Source organism: Poecilia reticulata, linkage group LG3 (genome assembly GCF_000633615.1).
Source record: "Poecilia reticulata strain Guanapo linkage group LG3, Guppy_female_1.0+MT, whole genome shotgun sequence".
Classification (NCBI taxonomy): domain Eukaryota; kingdom Metazoa; phylum Chordata; class Actinopteri; order Cyprinodontiformes; family Poeciliidae; genus Poecilia; species Poecilia reticulata.
Window position 1 is genome coordinate 17,835,742 of NC_024333.1, and position 15,303 is coordinate 17,851,044.

Below are 15,303 nucleotides of genomic sequence, written 5' to 3' on the forward strand. Positions count from 1 at the left end.
GGTTGTGAGAATGAGAAGAAACCACAGTGAAAAACAAAAGCAGAGCCAGATGGAGTAAAAATGCATGAAGGGAACTTTTATAGGAAAGACAATCAGCACTATCTGTCAGTGGAGTTTGAAAAAACAAGTATCTGTGTGGTAGCCATGACCCAACTTCCTGAGCATATTGATGGAAAACCTAATGAACTCCAACAAAGAGGGAGTGTTTTTTTTTTTTTTAACATCTGGGATTATAAAGACAGCCAGAGTTTCGTTCACTTATCTATTCTTAGGTTAATTATTGAGCCGGCGCTCATACACAGACAGTGTGAACTGCCAACGGCTCCTGGAAGCGTCATGTTGGGTCTCACAGTAAATTAGCTGAGTGCAGTAATCTTCTGTGCATCGTTAACACTGAGGAGGAGAAAAAGAGGGCTCAGTTCGGCCCCACGTTGTGCGGCTGCTCCATTAAACCGGAGCAATACTGTAATGAGAGCCTGCTGGGAAAATGACATGTCTGTATAGCTACTTATATGCAGCAGGGTACTAATCTACTCCTCTGATTACAAACATCTCTCTGACACGCTCCCAGATACGGTATTATGTAGGCAGCGGACACACCTCTGCTGCATGCTGTGATTGTGCATTTCTGTGTACACAATGGACTCTGTGGGCAAGGCGAGGCACAGAACGAACTATACCGACAACGCTGGTATCAGCTTTCACCATGAAGGACATAAAGAGGTGAGCTATGCTACAGTTGCTCTGTTGTAAAGGCAAAGTTGTGGGACTGAAAAACAAGTACAAGTACACTGCAAACTTTTAGGAAAACGTGTGAAGAGATTTCATAAGAGAATGTGCAAAATTGTAGTTATAGTGCCTTGCAAAAGCTCCCCCACCATCCTCAAACTTTTCCACATTTCGTCATGATATGACCAAAATTGTCACAAATTTATAGATGGTCTTCAAATTTTCTGTAATTAAAAATCTGAAACGTGCAGTGGACATTTATAATCAACCCTCGAGTCAACCTTTCACCTTCAAGACTACGCATTTGTCTCTAACAGCTTTCCACATCTAGAAACATACATCTTTGCTCCTTCTGTTAGACAGCTCCAATTCAGTCAGATTTGATAGAGAGCCTCTGTAACCAACAGTTTTAATGGTTTACCACAGAATCTCACATAGACTTTAATCTAAATCATTAAATTGTAGATCTGCCGGTATGTTTAGTGTGAAACTCCACAACAGTCCTGGGTCTTGTGTTTAACTCTGATCAGTTTTCTTTTTCCTGAAGAATAGTATCTTCATAGAATCATACTTTTATCATTTTGGACTCCTCTACGCAAAGAACCTTCTTCTACATATTTGCCGTTCTTTCCACATGACTTTAAAATATGACTTTAAATTAATGTTTCTATGGCATTCTTAAATGATAGCTTTTCACACCTGAGTTCTGCAGCTCCTCTGTACAGCTTCTCTGATTAATGCTCTTCTTGCCCGATATGTCAGTTTAGGTGGAAAACCATGTGAGAGCTGTGTTTTATAATCTAACTCTGCTTCAAATTTTACAACTTTATTTTTGACCTGTCTGCTGCGTTCAATGGTCTTCATGATGTTGCTTTTTATGAATATTCTCTAACAAACCCCTGAGGCCTTCAAAGAACTGAAGAAGCTGCATTTATGCTGACATTAAATTATTTGGTCTATTTATTAATAAGATGAGTCCTAAACACAGAGGTTTCACAGGTTTTATTTTGGTGTGTCAGAGTAAAAAGGGGCTGAATACAATTCATTGTCCTTCCACTTCCCGATCATGTACAACTTCCTGTTGGTCTACATTCTCAACAAAATACATCGAGACATATTGAAAATAAAAATGAAATGGTTCAAAGGGTGCGAATACGTTCCTAATGTACTTCAAATCTTGCTACAAAGAGTTGCAAAATTATAGGTTTGTCAATTCATGGTAAGCTTAAATCATCCCTGACGCAGTCTCCCACATTTGCTTACAAGCGCAAGACCAGACATTTGTATCGAGTCACTGCTGTACAGATTCATGATCCGCTAAGCAACACATCACTCACCACCATTCCATTCATCAGCCACAAAGCACTTGAAAGATAACAATCTGCCCTTCGCTTGTATTAACACAATAGGCTGATACTCCATAGGTAAACATGGAGTTTAACATCAAACAGGTGAAATAACCACAAATGATAGGAAATGATGAAAGCAAGCCAAGCTGTTTGGTGAAGTTCAGAGCATATCTGGGTCAACTGTGGGACTGAAGGGGTATGGAAAGGTTGCTATGGTTTGAACAGTTTCTAAGATGGATTGACCAAAATCAATCTAATAAGCCCTAAAACACCACATATAAACTCAAGCTCATTTTCTCTACTCACTGAAACTCTTTCATAGCGTTGAGGGGGCGGAGTCTATCCCAGAAGTCGATAGGCGAGAGGTTGGGTACAAACCAGGCAGGTCACCAGTTCATCACAAGACCAATACAGAGATACAAAACAACACAGTCACACTTGCACCCAGCTGCAAATACAATCACAAATTAGGCAGAAGAGATGTTCTTTGGATTCCAGAAACAAACGAACCAGAAGAAAACCCTGCCGTTCATGTAGAGAACATGGAAGCTTCACATAGAAAGAACTTAGCCAAGTCTATAGCCAGAGTTCTTCTAAGTGTGAGACAACAGTACCGACTACTGCAGCTATCGTGCAGTAAAGGGTGAACTGTCTAGAGTTTGTTGCTTTGTCATCTTTGTCTAAAGCGGTGTTGTGCTTTCAGTTTTATTGTTGGCTTTTCTGGAATGTTATAATTTTACAAATGCTATACTGTCCTCTATAATGTTGGGTTTACATGTTGGGTGAGCTCCCAAAATGATGCTTTTCTTAAACCATGCTTTCTTTTTCTTTTCTATAAATCCACCATTTCTTTGTTTTGTTTTTTGCTCATTTGTTTTGTTGATTCTTGTTTTTTTTTTCATTTTCATCTTGTCTCACTGTATTTTGTAGTTCAAGGCCACCACAGGGATCACTCTGTGGGACACAATTTTGGTCAAGCACAAAGACTGCCGAGAGAACGTCTCCAAACTGCAAAGTGTAACCCTCGCAGAGCTGGATGAACAATGGGAGCTTTGTTAAGATTCACGAGAAAATCCGTCATGCCCTGACATTCACTCCGGCGCTGCACATCCTCAGTGAGGGAGGAAAAAAAAACAAAGACACTTATGAGCAAGCAATGGACCGTGAAGTAATGATATGCTTGTATATAAAAAAAGTCAACCCTTATTTGGTAATCATTAAGCGTTATAGCATGAACAATATTTCAGGGAAGAGAGCTTTTTTTTTTTTTCTGCGTGTGAAACCCAAGCTACATCATGGGCCTGTGTGTTCACACTGACACACATTTTCGCTGCGTTGATAATGCGCCGGGGGAGTCGGCAGCTGAACTGGGCAGAAGGCCTGGGGTCATTTGCTAGTGGAAAGGAATTTGGCTTTTCAACATGTCCGGTATTTCATACACACATCATCTCTCAGAACAAACTGCTGCATTCTTCAAAGCCCTGCATGCACCCTACCTATGTGGTGTCTCTGTTACTGATTACAGCACCTTAATAAACAAAGTAGTTAGCGCGTGTGAGACAATATGATCATGTTTTTATTGGAATGCCGTAATAATTAGACTATAACTCTGCGCATCACCCATTAATCTTACTCTAAAGGCAGAGTGTTGACAGGCTGAACCTATAATGAGAGCTTTAAACCTGGAATGTCTACAACAGGAAGAGAAAGCAGCAGTTTGTCTCCCAGCCTTATTATATTAGGCATCCTGCGTCAGACTGCAAATTTCACTAAACATCTAATTATTAAACTCACGCAAGAGATTTTTTTTTTCTCAGAAAATATCCACATTTTATTTTGTAGCTCAAGTTTTCCAAAGATATATATTTTAAATGTAAAGTGTATGTTAGTAGCTTTTGTTTGTAATAAGTAAAGAACTTAATTAGTCCACTAATTAATTTTACCATCCTGTGTGGGCCTTGTGTTAAAGTGGCAGCTGACTGTCTAAACCAGTGGTTCTTAACCTTTTTTGAGGTACCGAACCTACCAGTTTCATATGCGCATTCACTGAACCCTTCTGTAGTGATAAATAAAATAGGATTTTTTTCCAAGATCACTAAGTCTTCTTAAAAGGTAGAGTCTCTGAGAACAGTTCTTCAAAATATAGTCAGTGTTTTCAGCAAAGTTGAGCTGACTGTCCAGGAACGACCCNCTAAGTCTTCTTAAAAGGTAGAGTCTCTGAGAACAGTTCTTCAAAATATAGTCAGTGTTTTCAGCAAAGTTGAGCTGACTGTCCAGGAACGACCCAAGGTATTTAAAATTTGCCACAGTTTCAACAGGTTGGTCATCGAGACAAACTGGAACCACTTTAAGGTCTTGTTTAGGTCATTTAATTAGCTCTACATTCTTAAGAGAATGATATAAGAAAATGTATAATTAATAATAAAGACTTTGCGGTATTCTGATTTAGTAATGTAATTATATTAGTTGTGTTACCACCTCCACGCCACTAGAGGCAGTACCAACCCCGAAAAGACGCGACTAAGGAGCAGATTTAGAAGTGCACCGAAAGCTACAGAATTTGGTAAAAACGGTGAGTTTTGCTGAAGTAATTAAAGACACAAGTTCAAATCCTTGCTGAGAGTGGAGCTCCTTCAATCAGTGCTCCTCCGCAGCACTGATTGGCTAAGCAATGTAACGTGATCCCTTGCAGCAAGTGATGGCAAAGCGGGGCACGTCATCACGACTTTACACAAGTGTGTCTTTACCTCCACGGAAGAGGCTCCGCCGAACCCCTGAGACCGACTCATCGAACCCCTGGGGTTTGATCGAACCCAGGTTAAGAACCACTGGTCTAAAAAAACCTCAGTTTGGCGAAACAAGGTTTAGTCCTAATTAAAGAAGAAAGCTAAAGGGACTGATCCAAAAAGAAGATATCTGCTTTCTTACTTTATCTTATTTTAAAAATTGTTCCTGAGAAAAACATAATTAAAGGCAGAGAGAACAGAATCAAAGCATATTTGCCAACAGATCATGTACAAAGCATAGGGAGTGCCCCTCCCTAACATGTTTCTGCACACTGCGAGGTAAAGTATAGATTTATGGCCTGAGCCCAATTCAAACCTGACCTGAAATTCAGGATGGGTCCATTCAAATTCAAAATTATTTGCTTGATGGTCTGGTCCAATTGGGCTGCAGTGGTGCGTTTAATAAGCTTAAACTTTATGAGACTGCACGATATGAAGTTTTACTAATCTACTTATTAAAGTCTAAATAGAGGGGTTGGCAGTGTACCCCGCAGAGGATAGAAACTGCCCACTAAATGCGAATGCAGCTCCACCCTACTCCGCTCCTATCAATCACACATCCCAGATGACTTGCACTTGGCACACCCTGTGGTGACAACAAGCAACAAAATAGAGGTGAAAGATGTTAGACAAAAGCTAAAAATGGGCAAAGTTACACTACTAGCCCAAATTATGGCGAAAAAGCAAAAGCAGCAACATTTTAATTAAAATAACAGGTTGGGTTGACTACGGGCTTGGGCATATAATTAAAGTCCATTTGTTGAGCTGGATCAGGCTAGGACACAATGTCTACAGGTTCAGGTTGGGACGGGCTGGATATTTTAGGCCTGATCTAAACTCTACTTTCATCTGTTGCTTCTTTTTCAAAACTAAGTGCCTGGTGCCAAAACCACCACCCTTAATCAGATAACACCTTTTTAAAAGAACAATTGACAAGGCAAGAGCGGCATGACAGCTGACTGCACGCTACACAAAAATGGGTAGCACTCCAACTAGCTGACCAGCTTAAATTAGTTGGTTAACAAGGACCACACAAGTAGTCTTTTCCTGTGCAATACACTTGTATACACCAAAGCTGCAACTACATGTATTCTGCATTTTTCAAAAATTCTGTCTTCCATCAATTTAATTGCATAGAATACATTTTCTTTCATCTCATACCATATCGGACGATTGCTGTAAGTGAAAAAACAATTGATTTCTGCTTACCTACTATGTCCTCATAGGCATTTTCCTCTAAAGTGCTTTTGGAACTGGGCCGACTCTTGGGGTCTGCAGTCAGCGCTCCGTTCTCTGTGGGGGAGGAAGGATATGAAGACGGCAGGCTGGCAGCATCCTCCGATTCACACAACTCTCTGAGCAGGAGTTAGAGAAGTAAAAACAAACAGACTCATAAGCAAAGCTACAAGTAAGAATGAGTCGTTGAGTGTCATAAAATGACAAAAGCAAATAAAAAACAGAAGAAGAGGAATCCCATGCATCTGAAATACAAAAAACAGTCGAGATGGGGTTGTTTAACTCCTCTAACAGGTGGCTTCATCCCACAGGAACCTTAAAACTAATCACAAAAAAAAAAGAAATGTGCTTCAATCATTAGGAAAGTTCCAGAAAAATAAACATGCAGGTAGCTTACTATCTCTGAGAATAAATCACATGTCAAGACGCTGCAGACATTGACAGCTGGGCTACATTTCAGGGAGAATCTACTGAATCTTCACAACGGGCCATCGACAGCATGTGGTTTTAAGGCCCGTTCTGAAACGGCTGCAACCACAGGAATGTTAAACAGAGTCCATGGGATGAACATTTGAGGATTTCACATAGGAACGATCTGGTGAGGCAACACCCTCACTCAAAAAAACCAAGGAGCCAAAACCACTTAACAGGGAGAAGGCAGGAAACAGACCTGAGCGATTAGACAGACATAAGAACATGAGACGTCCTCACCTGTCCGGGATTCTCACTGGCTTGCTCCCCTCATTCTTGGTGGTTCGTGTGGTGCTTGGTGCAGGAGTGGAGGGTAGGGGTGGAGGAGACTCTGAGGTTCTGTCCGGAGGTAATCCATTAGCTGACAAAACGTCCTTCTGGTCCCGTTTGGCGTCATATTCAAAAGTGCGTTTGGGTTTAGGTAAGGGGTTCACTTGTGTGCCGACAGAGGTCTGTTGACTCTGCGGTTCTGGGCTCTCGGACCGGGTTGAGCTCACGCTAAACCTTTGTCTGAGCCTGGAAAGCTTATCAGAGACCAAAATAGTATCTGGTTCTGTGGCCACAGAGCAGATGCTGCTGCGCTTACTGGCGCATGTGCTGTCCAAGTCATCACCTATCACAAAGGACTTCTGCCTCGCTTTGTCTGGAGCGTAGCAGTTACTGAGATATCGTGGAGGAGGAGGGCTGGGATTCTCCTTCAGGGCTTGTTCTATCTTTTGTATCCTGTTTAGGACCGCTGACGTCTCTTTACGAGCAGACAGGGTACGCACAAACCCTCCAGAAGACTCCGTCTTGCTTTTCCTTTTTTGGAAACGACCCAGACCATCCTTGTCTGAAACTCCCTCGTCATCCTCCGTCCCTGTATAGGAGCATTCAGAAAAAGCAGTGCTCATCCTGCGGACTCCCTTGAAATCAAAAGTTTTCTCACTGCAAGGAGAAGAGAGCAGACTTGGGCAGCCCTCGCTACCGCCAACAAGCTCCCCTCCTCGCTTATCCAGACACAGGCTCATCCTAGGCAGAGACACCCTCCTGCACTCCCATTCTGAGATCTTTTTACGGATTGTGGTGGGGGGGATGCCTGCTCCCGAGTGGGCAAGGGAAAGGGTGCGTTTGTGGCCTTGATTTGAGGAAGGTCCCAGAGAGAAAGTGCTCCAGCTCAGAGGCCTACCATTGAGTTCTTCTCCTGCGGGGACTTCACCTTGATTCTCCTTCTGTTCCTGAACTCCCTGGTCTTCCTGACAGGACTTGGTCGGTAACGGGGGCTTGTAGATTGAGAGCCTGTTGTCCAGGCAGCTGATGCTCTTCAATTTGGAGAGCCGGCCGTGTGGGTCAGTGTCACCTGTGAGAGAGACACCGCTGCACAGGCTAGCCGTTTTGCTGCTCCATCCAGCTCGAAGCAGGAACCTGCCGTCAGTCCTGACGTACTTTGCCTGTTTGGTCTCTCCGTCACTAAGAACAGGCTGCTGGTTCTGCCCTTGGCTGGCAGAAAGTGCTGGGAACGGGGATGTGGACTGGCTCCTAAAACAGGATAGAGAAAGCAGCAAGGGTTAATAGAAAGCAAACACCCATTTTCTCACGACTGGCTACGACCAGTGAATTCTAGGTCAAACACAGAATTAGAATAATAAGATTGGTTCGAGACTGAAAATTCCCGCATCTTAAACAAGCAGTTCTTTGGCACATTTGTAGATTAAAACACAGGAAACTGACATGTTTTATGTTACTGTGCAATTTAATTTCTATGTGTGAATTGCTTGTGTTTCACATGTCACTGAAAAATACAACTTTCATGTGTGAAAAAAGTTAAAGTAATGAGCCGATGGTTGAAACAAATCAGTATGTGGATGTGTCCAAACTTTCTTCAGGTGAATAGGTCAAAAACAATGGTAATCACTTTGGATCAAAGGTAGAAATGCTTTGATTTATAAAATCCTAATATGTCAAAATCCTTTGAATTACAAACAACTTCCACAACTGAAGATCTTGGTGAATATTTTTCTATGACAGTCAATGTCATAAGAAAGTTCACTCAAACGACTTTGTATACAGTCCATGTTTTTCAAAATAACAAGGGTAGAACAGACTTTGATTTATTGAACAGATGGTAAGTGTGCTGCATCTCTATGTAGCACAGTTACAGATTTTAATCAACCAAAAGAGGCAACACAGGGATTGTAAATGTGTCTATTGAACCCTTTAATATGAAGCTGACTGTGGAACAGATGGAACAACTTGTCCAGGATCAAAGCCGGCATGAAAACCTGAAGCCACGTATTCAGAAAAGCCAGAGGAAAGTATTCAGTCTTTGGCAGCATCAGAATAAAACTAAAGGCCAAAGGAAATACACACTTCATTTAATTGACGCTGTGGATTTTTCCAGGTAATTGAAAAATTACTTGAAGAGATCCACAGCAGACCTCACACAGAAGGCATTAAGCGCAATGAAGATTTATGAAAGCCACCTTACCTGCAAAGTCTGACTGCGCCTCTCGGGTTCTCACAGTCTTTTCTGATCCCTGCAGCTACAGTAAGTGATTCTGGACTCTACCAATGTCTCACACAAGTTTTCCCATGCTGTACACCTCCTTTAGGAAGACATGTATCCACACAGTCACAGGACACTCAAACACTCATAGTCTCCCAGAAAGCCTGTGATTATCTGGAAGCTGACTAACAGTTGTGAAAGTGAAGCACCGGGAGATCTGATGTCACCGTCTCGGTTAGAATAACGACTCTTGGGAGGAGGAAGCTGAAGGCTGCTGACTGTGATCCAACAGTGCAGGTTAGGACAGATCTGGCTTTACACCTATCTGCCCTTCCCGTATTTCACTCTCTCTGCTTCAGGCTGGAGAGAAACTCACAGCAGCTCTGTGCCTGCAAGATTGGAGCATGATGGATGAAACTTATCTTACATCCCTTCCAGGGAGCATGAGAATCATTGTCTGCAGATTTCTACAGCCGGTTTTCACTTTGCAAAAGTAAACAATATATTGTCACACAATGCTCAGGTGTTTCTGCAATAGCTGTTATATTAAGTGGACTTCTCCCAGTCCTTAACATATTAAATTTAGGACTTAAGGAAGAAGTACTTAAGTTTGCCATCTTGTTTGGATTCTATATAATCCACAATGACAAACAAGTTAACTTTTTCTGTTTCTTATTTCTATTTTAGATTTAGTGTATACTATCTACCATAGCAGATTACCCATCTAAAACAAACGTATCATCATCTCGCAAGAAAAACTCTTTGCTTAAATGATTATTTTTCAGCTTAATGGTCTCCAGGAGTGGGAAAACAACAATAAATTCAGCTGTTTCACTATATTTAACTCTTTTCTCTGTGGAGTCTGCAGCATCTCCATTGTTGACGAATTCAGGCGCAAATCTCTTTGTTTTCCCACATACAAATTTTTATGGTTTACAGCAAGCTTTGTCATCAAGTAAATAGTTTATTCAAAAAGCTTCAGCAATGTGCAGAGGTTTTAAATCATTCCTTTCTTTAGAATTTTCTTCAAATAAACCAGACTTTGTTCCAGTCCTCAACAATGGAGCCAGTGATCAGTTTTTCATTCTTTCTGAAGGTTTTTTTGGGGGAGGGCAGAGGGCTTTGTCTGCTTAGTCACTCCCGTCTGGTACCATATTTGTAACTAAAAGCCTAAAAATCAATCTACAGCAGGTGAGCACTATGAAAGACATGTCCTGAAGAAATATAAAATATTCTAGCATTGTTGAATCAGGAGAAAAAAGATGTCTTGGATATATGCATGACTTGTATGTATTCATGCAAGACTTGCATGAATACATGTATTCAAGTCATGGGGTTCTGGGTTGACGTTAAGGGGTTTTGGGTTGACGTTAAGGGGTTAAGCTATTTTGATATGTATTTGTTATCTGTTAAATGTATGTGTTAATTTGAAAATTGGAATGTATGTAGTAATGTCTGATCTCTGCATCTACAGGAAAAACAATTGTAAAAAGTAGCAAAAGTTCAAAGAAATGTTTTAAACACCTTTCACTTACACCAAAGAAAAAATAACCTTCATGGGCAATTTAAAAGATTGTAGAAATGTTTCTCTACTTTAAAGCAAAATTACAGATGGTTCACACCTTTTGGGCAGTACTCCTCATACGCTTGTTTCAACTGGAGCGCCCTCAATCTAAAATGCTGATTTAACAGAAGATCTAGAGATAGATTTACACCTGACTTCTTTTCAGATGTTGATTTATTCCGCCATACCATGGCTTTGCTTAGTAAGATTTACTTCCAGTGCTGTAAAATAAATGTGGGCTGCCACACGAAGACCTCACAATTAGAAACATTTACAAAGAAATGTGCTGATTTCTTTCCTTTTTCCATATTTTCTTTGGGGTTCCGAGTGAGGTGAATCAGCTTTTGCAGGAATAATAATCCCAGTTTTGTCAGCTTCAGCTGGGTCGGCCACACGTAAAGTACTACCCAAAGAGCTGAACGTCAGTCACAGCCTGGCCCCTGGCTTTAACTCAAGCTTCCAGGGCATGCTAAACCACAAGCCACATCCCGTTGCTAACCAGAACGGGGAGCGCGGACTGCTCACAGAGCCAGCTACTGCTGGGGTTCACAATCCACCAGCTGCTTGTCACTTCTTCATTTGTTTACAACCCGGGATCCGACTCCTGTCTGAGGGCTTTGAAAAGTTCAATCAGAAAGGGAAATGTGTATTTTTTACACCTTATAACAACTTGTTTAGCATGTTTTAACATGAGGTTTGGCACCTCAAACATTTCTCCCTATTACTTTTTTCAGTTGTTCGCCATAAAACACACCTTCAGACCACCAACCTGCACTGGATATGTGCTTTAATTGGAGAGGATCACTGAGTCCACAAAAAGCCGCAGCACAATTTTTGCCTGAAAAATATCCGGGGTTAATTTCATATTTTAGAGGAACATATTGTGAAGCATCTTCCAAGACAAGCAAGTGCTCTCCATCTGTCAAAACATCCAGCTGCAAGGAACGTCTCTGCCATGTTTCAAGCACATGAAATCGTATAATTATGTGTGTAACGTGAGCCCATAAGGATCTGTAAGGCTCTACTGATATATGTACATTTATCACATATCGTACATTGAAAACTATGTATGTACATAGAAAAACAGACTACTACGTTCCTTACGGTCAAAGTCTACTGTAATTCGGTTAAGTACCTGCAGTAAACAACATCTACCACATATTAGAGTTATTTTGAGTTGAGCAAGAACCAAAATCTTTGATAATTAATGGGAATTAATGTAGAAACCACAATGAATTGAAATGTGGTTTAATATATAAATTAAATTAAATTATAGGTAAGAGTTGGTTATTTATTCATTGCAGTAATTTACCAAAAATACTTAGCTACAAGGACAAACTAACTGACAGGAAAAAGGTTAGGTCCATGGGTATAAAATGGTTTGCTTACTGGTAAGAAATGGAAATAAGCTGCAGCTGTATGGCAATGTGAGGGTTAGAAACTGTAGGACAGTGTTTCTCATCCTGATCAGCAGCACTCACATTCCTTCATGCTTTGGATGTGACTCAGCTCCAGCACACCTGATTCAAATAATACCATTACCTCTTCAGATGTCTGTTATAATTACCTTCTCATGTAAATCAGGTGTGTGGCAGAACAGATCAACCTAAAACATGAAGGACTTTGGGACTGAGGAAACAGCTGACAATGAGATCCTGAAATGTTGACAGAGAATGTATGATTAACGTAAAATTACGCAACGCTCAGGTGTTTGCTGGTTTCTGTTTTTATTACATTTAGCCACCTATTGATTTTTAAAACTCACACTTTTATTTTCTCTTTTTTTTTGCACACAATACACAAGATTGTACGGATCAGAAAGGTAGTTAGAAAAGCCTAGAAATAAAATCAGCTCATACCTCTTCAGGTATGAGCTGATTGTAGCAAAAGCATCCGAATACTTTTGAAAAGCCAAAAAGAGATACTGATTAAAATCACTGTGATAGATAACAATTAAGTTTGATTTCTAGGAGGAGGATACAGAAATAATGGCTTGTACTGCAGGTTTATATGTTTGCCTCATAAACAAAATGAAACAGACAAACACAGACATTACAGAAATCAGCATCCGTAAAATACTTAGTTTTCTGGGAAACATTTACCACCACTGAATGAAACTGAGCAGCAATCCACTCAGCAGTGCTGTTAGCTCCAACAACAATCATTCTTGATCAAAATAACCCCCCAAAAAAACCTGTTTTACTAATCCACTGGGTTGGTTTAAATGATTCACGTGTTAATAACAATTGCCTTTAGAGCAGGACACTGTCAGCTCTCAACATGCTAACACAAGCTCAGCACTCACAGTTCAAACATGGATGGGCCCTTGTCCTCAAAACAGGATCACACTTGCAGATGGTTTGATTGACAATCGTTGGTTATTTTTCCCAGGAGTTCAACAATAAAAAAAAAAATAAAGCAAAGAAAATCCAGCACAAACCTGATACCTGATAGAAAGACCTGTTTGAAAATGAATGAGCTGGCAGGCAGAGCGAGATGACTGGAAGTGCGGGTTGACTAACCCGCACCGTCCCAGATGTCACTGACCTGTCGGGGACGTCGCGCGCACATTTACCCCCTCCTGCTCGGGGCACAGCCTTCGAGTTCTTGTTGGCAGTCATGTTTGTCTGCAAACCATCCACTCACCTGCAAGGCAAGAACATGAGACGTTTTATTAGGGCATGTCAGCAAAATCAGACTCGCAAACTCCGTTCAGTTCATTGTCATAGTTGTTGAAGTGTAAATCTAACATAGAGTCAAAGCTAAAAATTAAACGACATCTAATGGACTTTAATCCCTATTTCCATCAACAACAACAACAAAAAACAGGTGATTGAGATTCCTCTGAACCACAGCCATGACTCAGGACCAAACACAGAGTTTCAGCTGTCTGAACAGGTAAAGTCATCATACCTCCCCACACCAAGCAAATTACTTCATATTTTTTCCAACAAACAAAGCTAAACTAACAATGAAACATATTTTTAACAACATTTATCAACACTTAGACAAAGTTGGTGGAAATAATAAGTGGTCAGTATTTTTAAAACATAGAACCACATGGTTAACGTTACCGAAACATTTATTAATTTGACTGTTTTTCAGTTTATGTGTCAGCCACAACATTGAGCGGTCATCCTAACGGTGAAGTGAATATCCTAGCATTCACACGGTTTTTGGTTTCACAATAAACTCAGAGAAACATCGCTAAAAGCTATCTACACATGGCACCGACTGCAACCTGAACAGGACAATGCGTCCTCCAACACTGAAAGATGAAACCGGAGTAAGAAACGAACAAACAAGTAAACTGAAAGGGAAAAAAAAATAGTGAAGATCTCTTCGGCCAAATGATTGTAATCAGATTTTTGTCATTTGATGCACATAGAAAGAGAAAACAAACTGAATGTTTTACACTTTAGGGAAAGGCAAAAAGGTGAGGATGTGAGCATTTTTCTATTCCATATCTCATCTTTTAAGGGGAAACAATGTAATTTTTGAATCAGAGATAGATAGGTGATATACAAAACCCAATTAATAAATAACCGGAAAATACTGCTAACTTATGATCTACTTGGATCTATATAAAAACAACATTTGAGGAACATAAAACTCTATACAGCACAAGAAAAAGCAATAAGCAGTAAATAAGTCTAAAATCCAGCCAATAATTACACAAACAGCAAGAAATAAAGACATTAATCTTAAATAGATTTTCTTCAACCTGTGACCAGTCAGGGTCACAGGTTATACATATATATTACATCTGTAATAAATGGATGGTTGGATAAAATGTCATTGACTCATTGATTCTCACTCTAAGAACTAAAACTGACAGATTTGTTCTACAGGTTAACATCTTATTGTGTTTAAAAAAGATGCAAGAAAATAACTATATATACATCAGCGAAGCACATAAACCATCAGTGCAATGTTTGCTTAGGATGGCAGGTAAAACAAAGGAGGGCATAACTTTGTTGGTGTTTAGTCTTCTCTCATCGACTGTCAGTCAATCGTTTCCCTGCAGCCCAGCATCCTCTCGTTTCATACCAACTGAGGTCCTTAGAACAAATAAACCATAAACAATGTAAAGACGTGTTCCTTGCAGGAAACATTTCCTGGACCTTATCTCTCATCAGACCAAAAGTTACTTAAAGCCTCCCCTCAAACTAAAGGCCAATGCTCCTGAAAACACAACTCGGACCCTTTTACAAGTGGGCTCAAAGCAATTTTTCTGATGCAGAAGGGGGTCAAACAGAGACCTCCGGAGTTCAGAGGTGGAGGATAGGAGGCTGCTTGGCAGCAGGACTTGTTTACAGGAAGTTGTTGTATGAAGGACCGAAGCTGATTCCTGAAGAGACAGATGAGGAGAGAGAATAAGCATTCCTGCTGTCAGCTATTTCCTGTGACTGTGGACTGAGCTGGAAGGGCACAACATGCATCATTTTTTCATTAGGACACAAAGACTGATGTTGTTCTGTGCAGAACATAAACCTCCAGCTCTTCATCTTCTCCAGGAACCACAGCGACTCTGAGCTGAGCGAATTTAAATAAAATACAGCACCAGAATGGGGCAGAGATGGTGTAGATAAACATTGATCACAGAGATGTAGTTGGTGCTGTAGAATTTAACACAAAAAGCTTTTATGTCAAATGTTTTTATCTTTAAAGAAATCTACATAT

The 15,303-nt window shown here is 40.6% G+C and overlaps 1 protein-coding gene across 2 annotated transcripts in view; it reads right to left on the reverse strand.

The window, feature by feature from the left end:
• Positions 1-15,303, reverse strand: part of dennd2b (DENN domain containing 2B) — a 58,094-nt gene that overhangs the window by 28,346 nt on the left and 14,445 nt on the right. For both annotated transcript variants that reach the window (XM_008405249.2, XM_008405248.2), the window contains exons 2-4: positions 13,168-13,266; positions 6,812-8,089; positions 6,074-6,219 (exon numbers count right to left, since the gene is read on the reverse strand). In XM_008405249.2, the coding sequence (XP_008403471.1) occupies positions 6,074-6,219; positions 6,812-8,089; positions 13,168-13,241 (1,498 nt within the window). In that variant the 5' untranslated portion in view covers positions 13,242-13,266. The remainder of the gene's footprint in view (positions 1-6,073; positions 6,220-6,811; positions 8,090-13,167; positions 13,267-15,303) is intronic.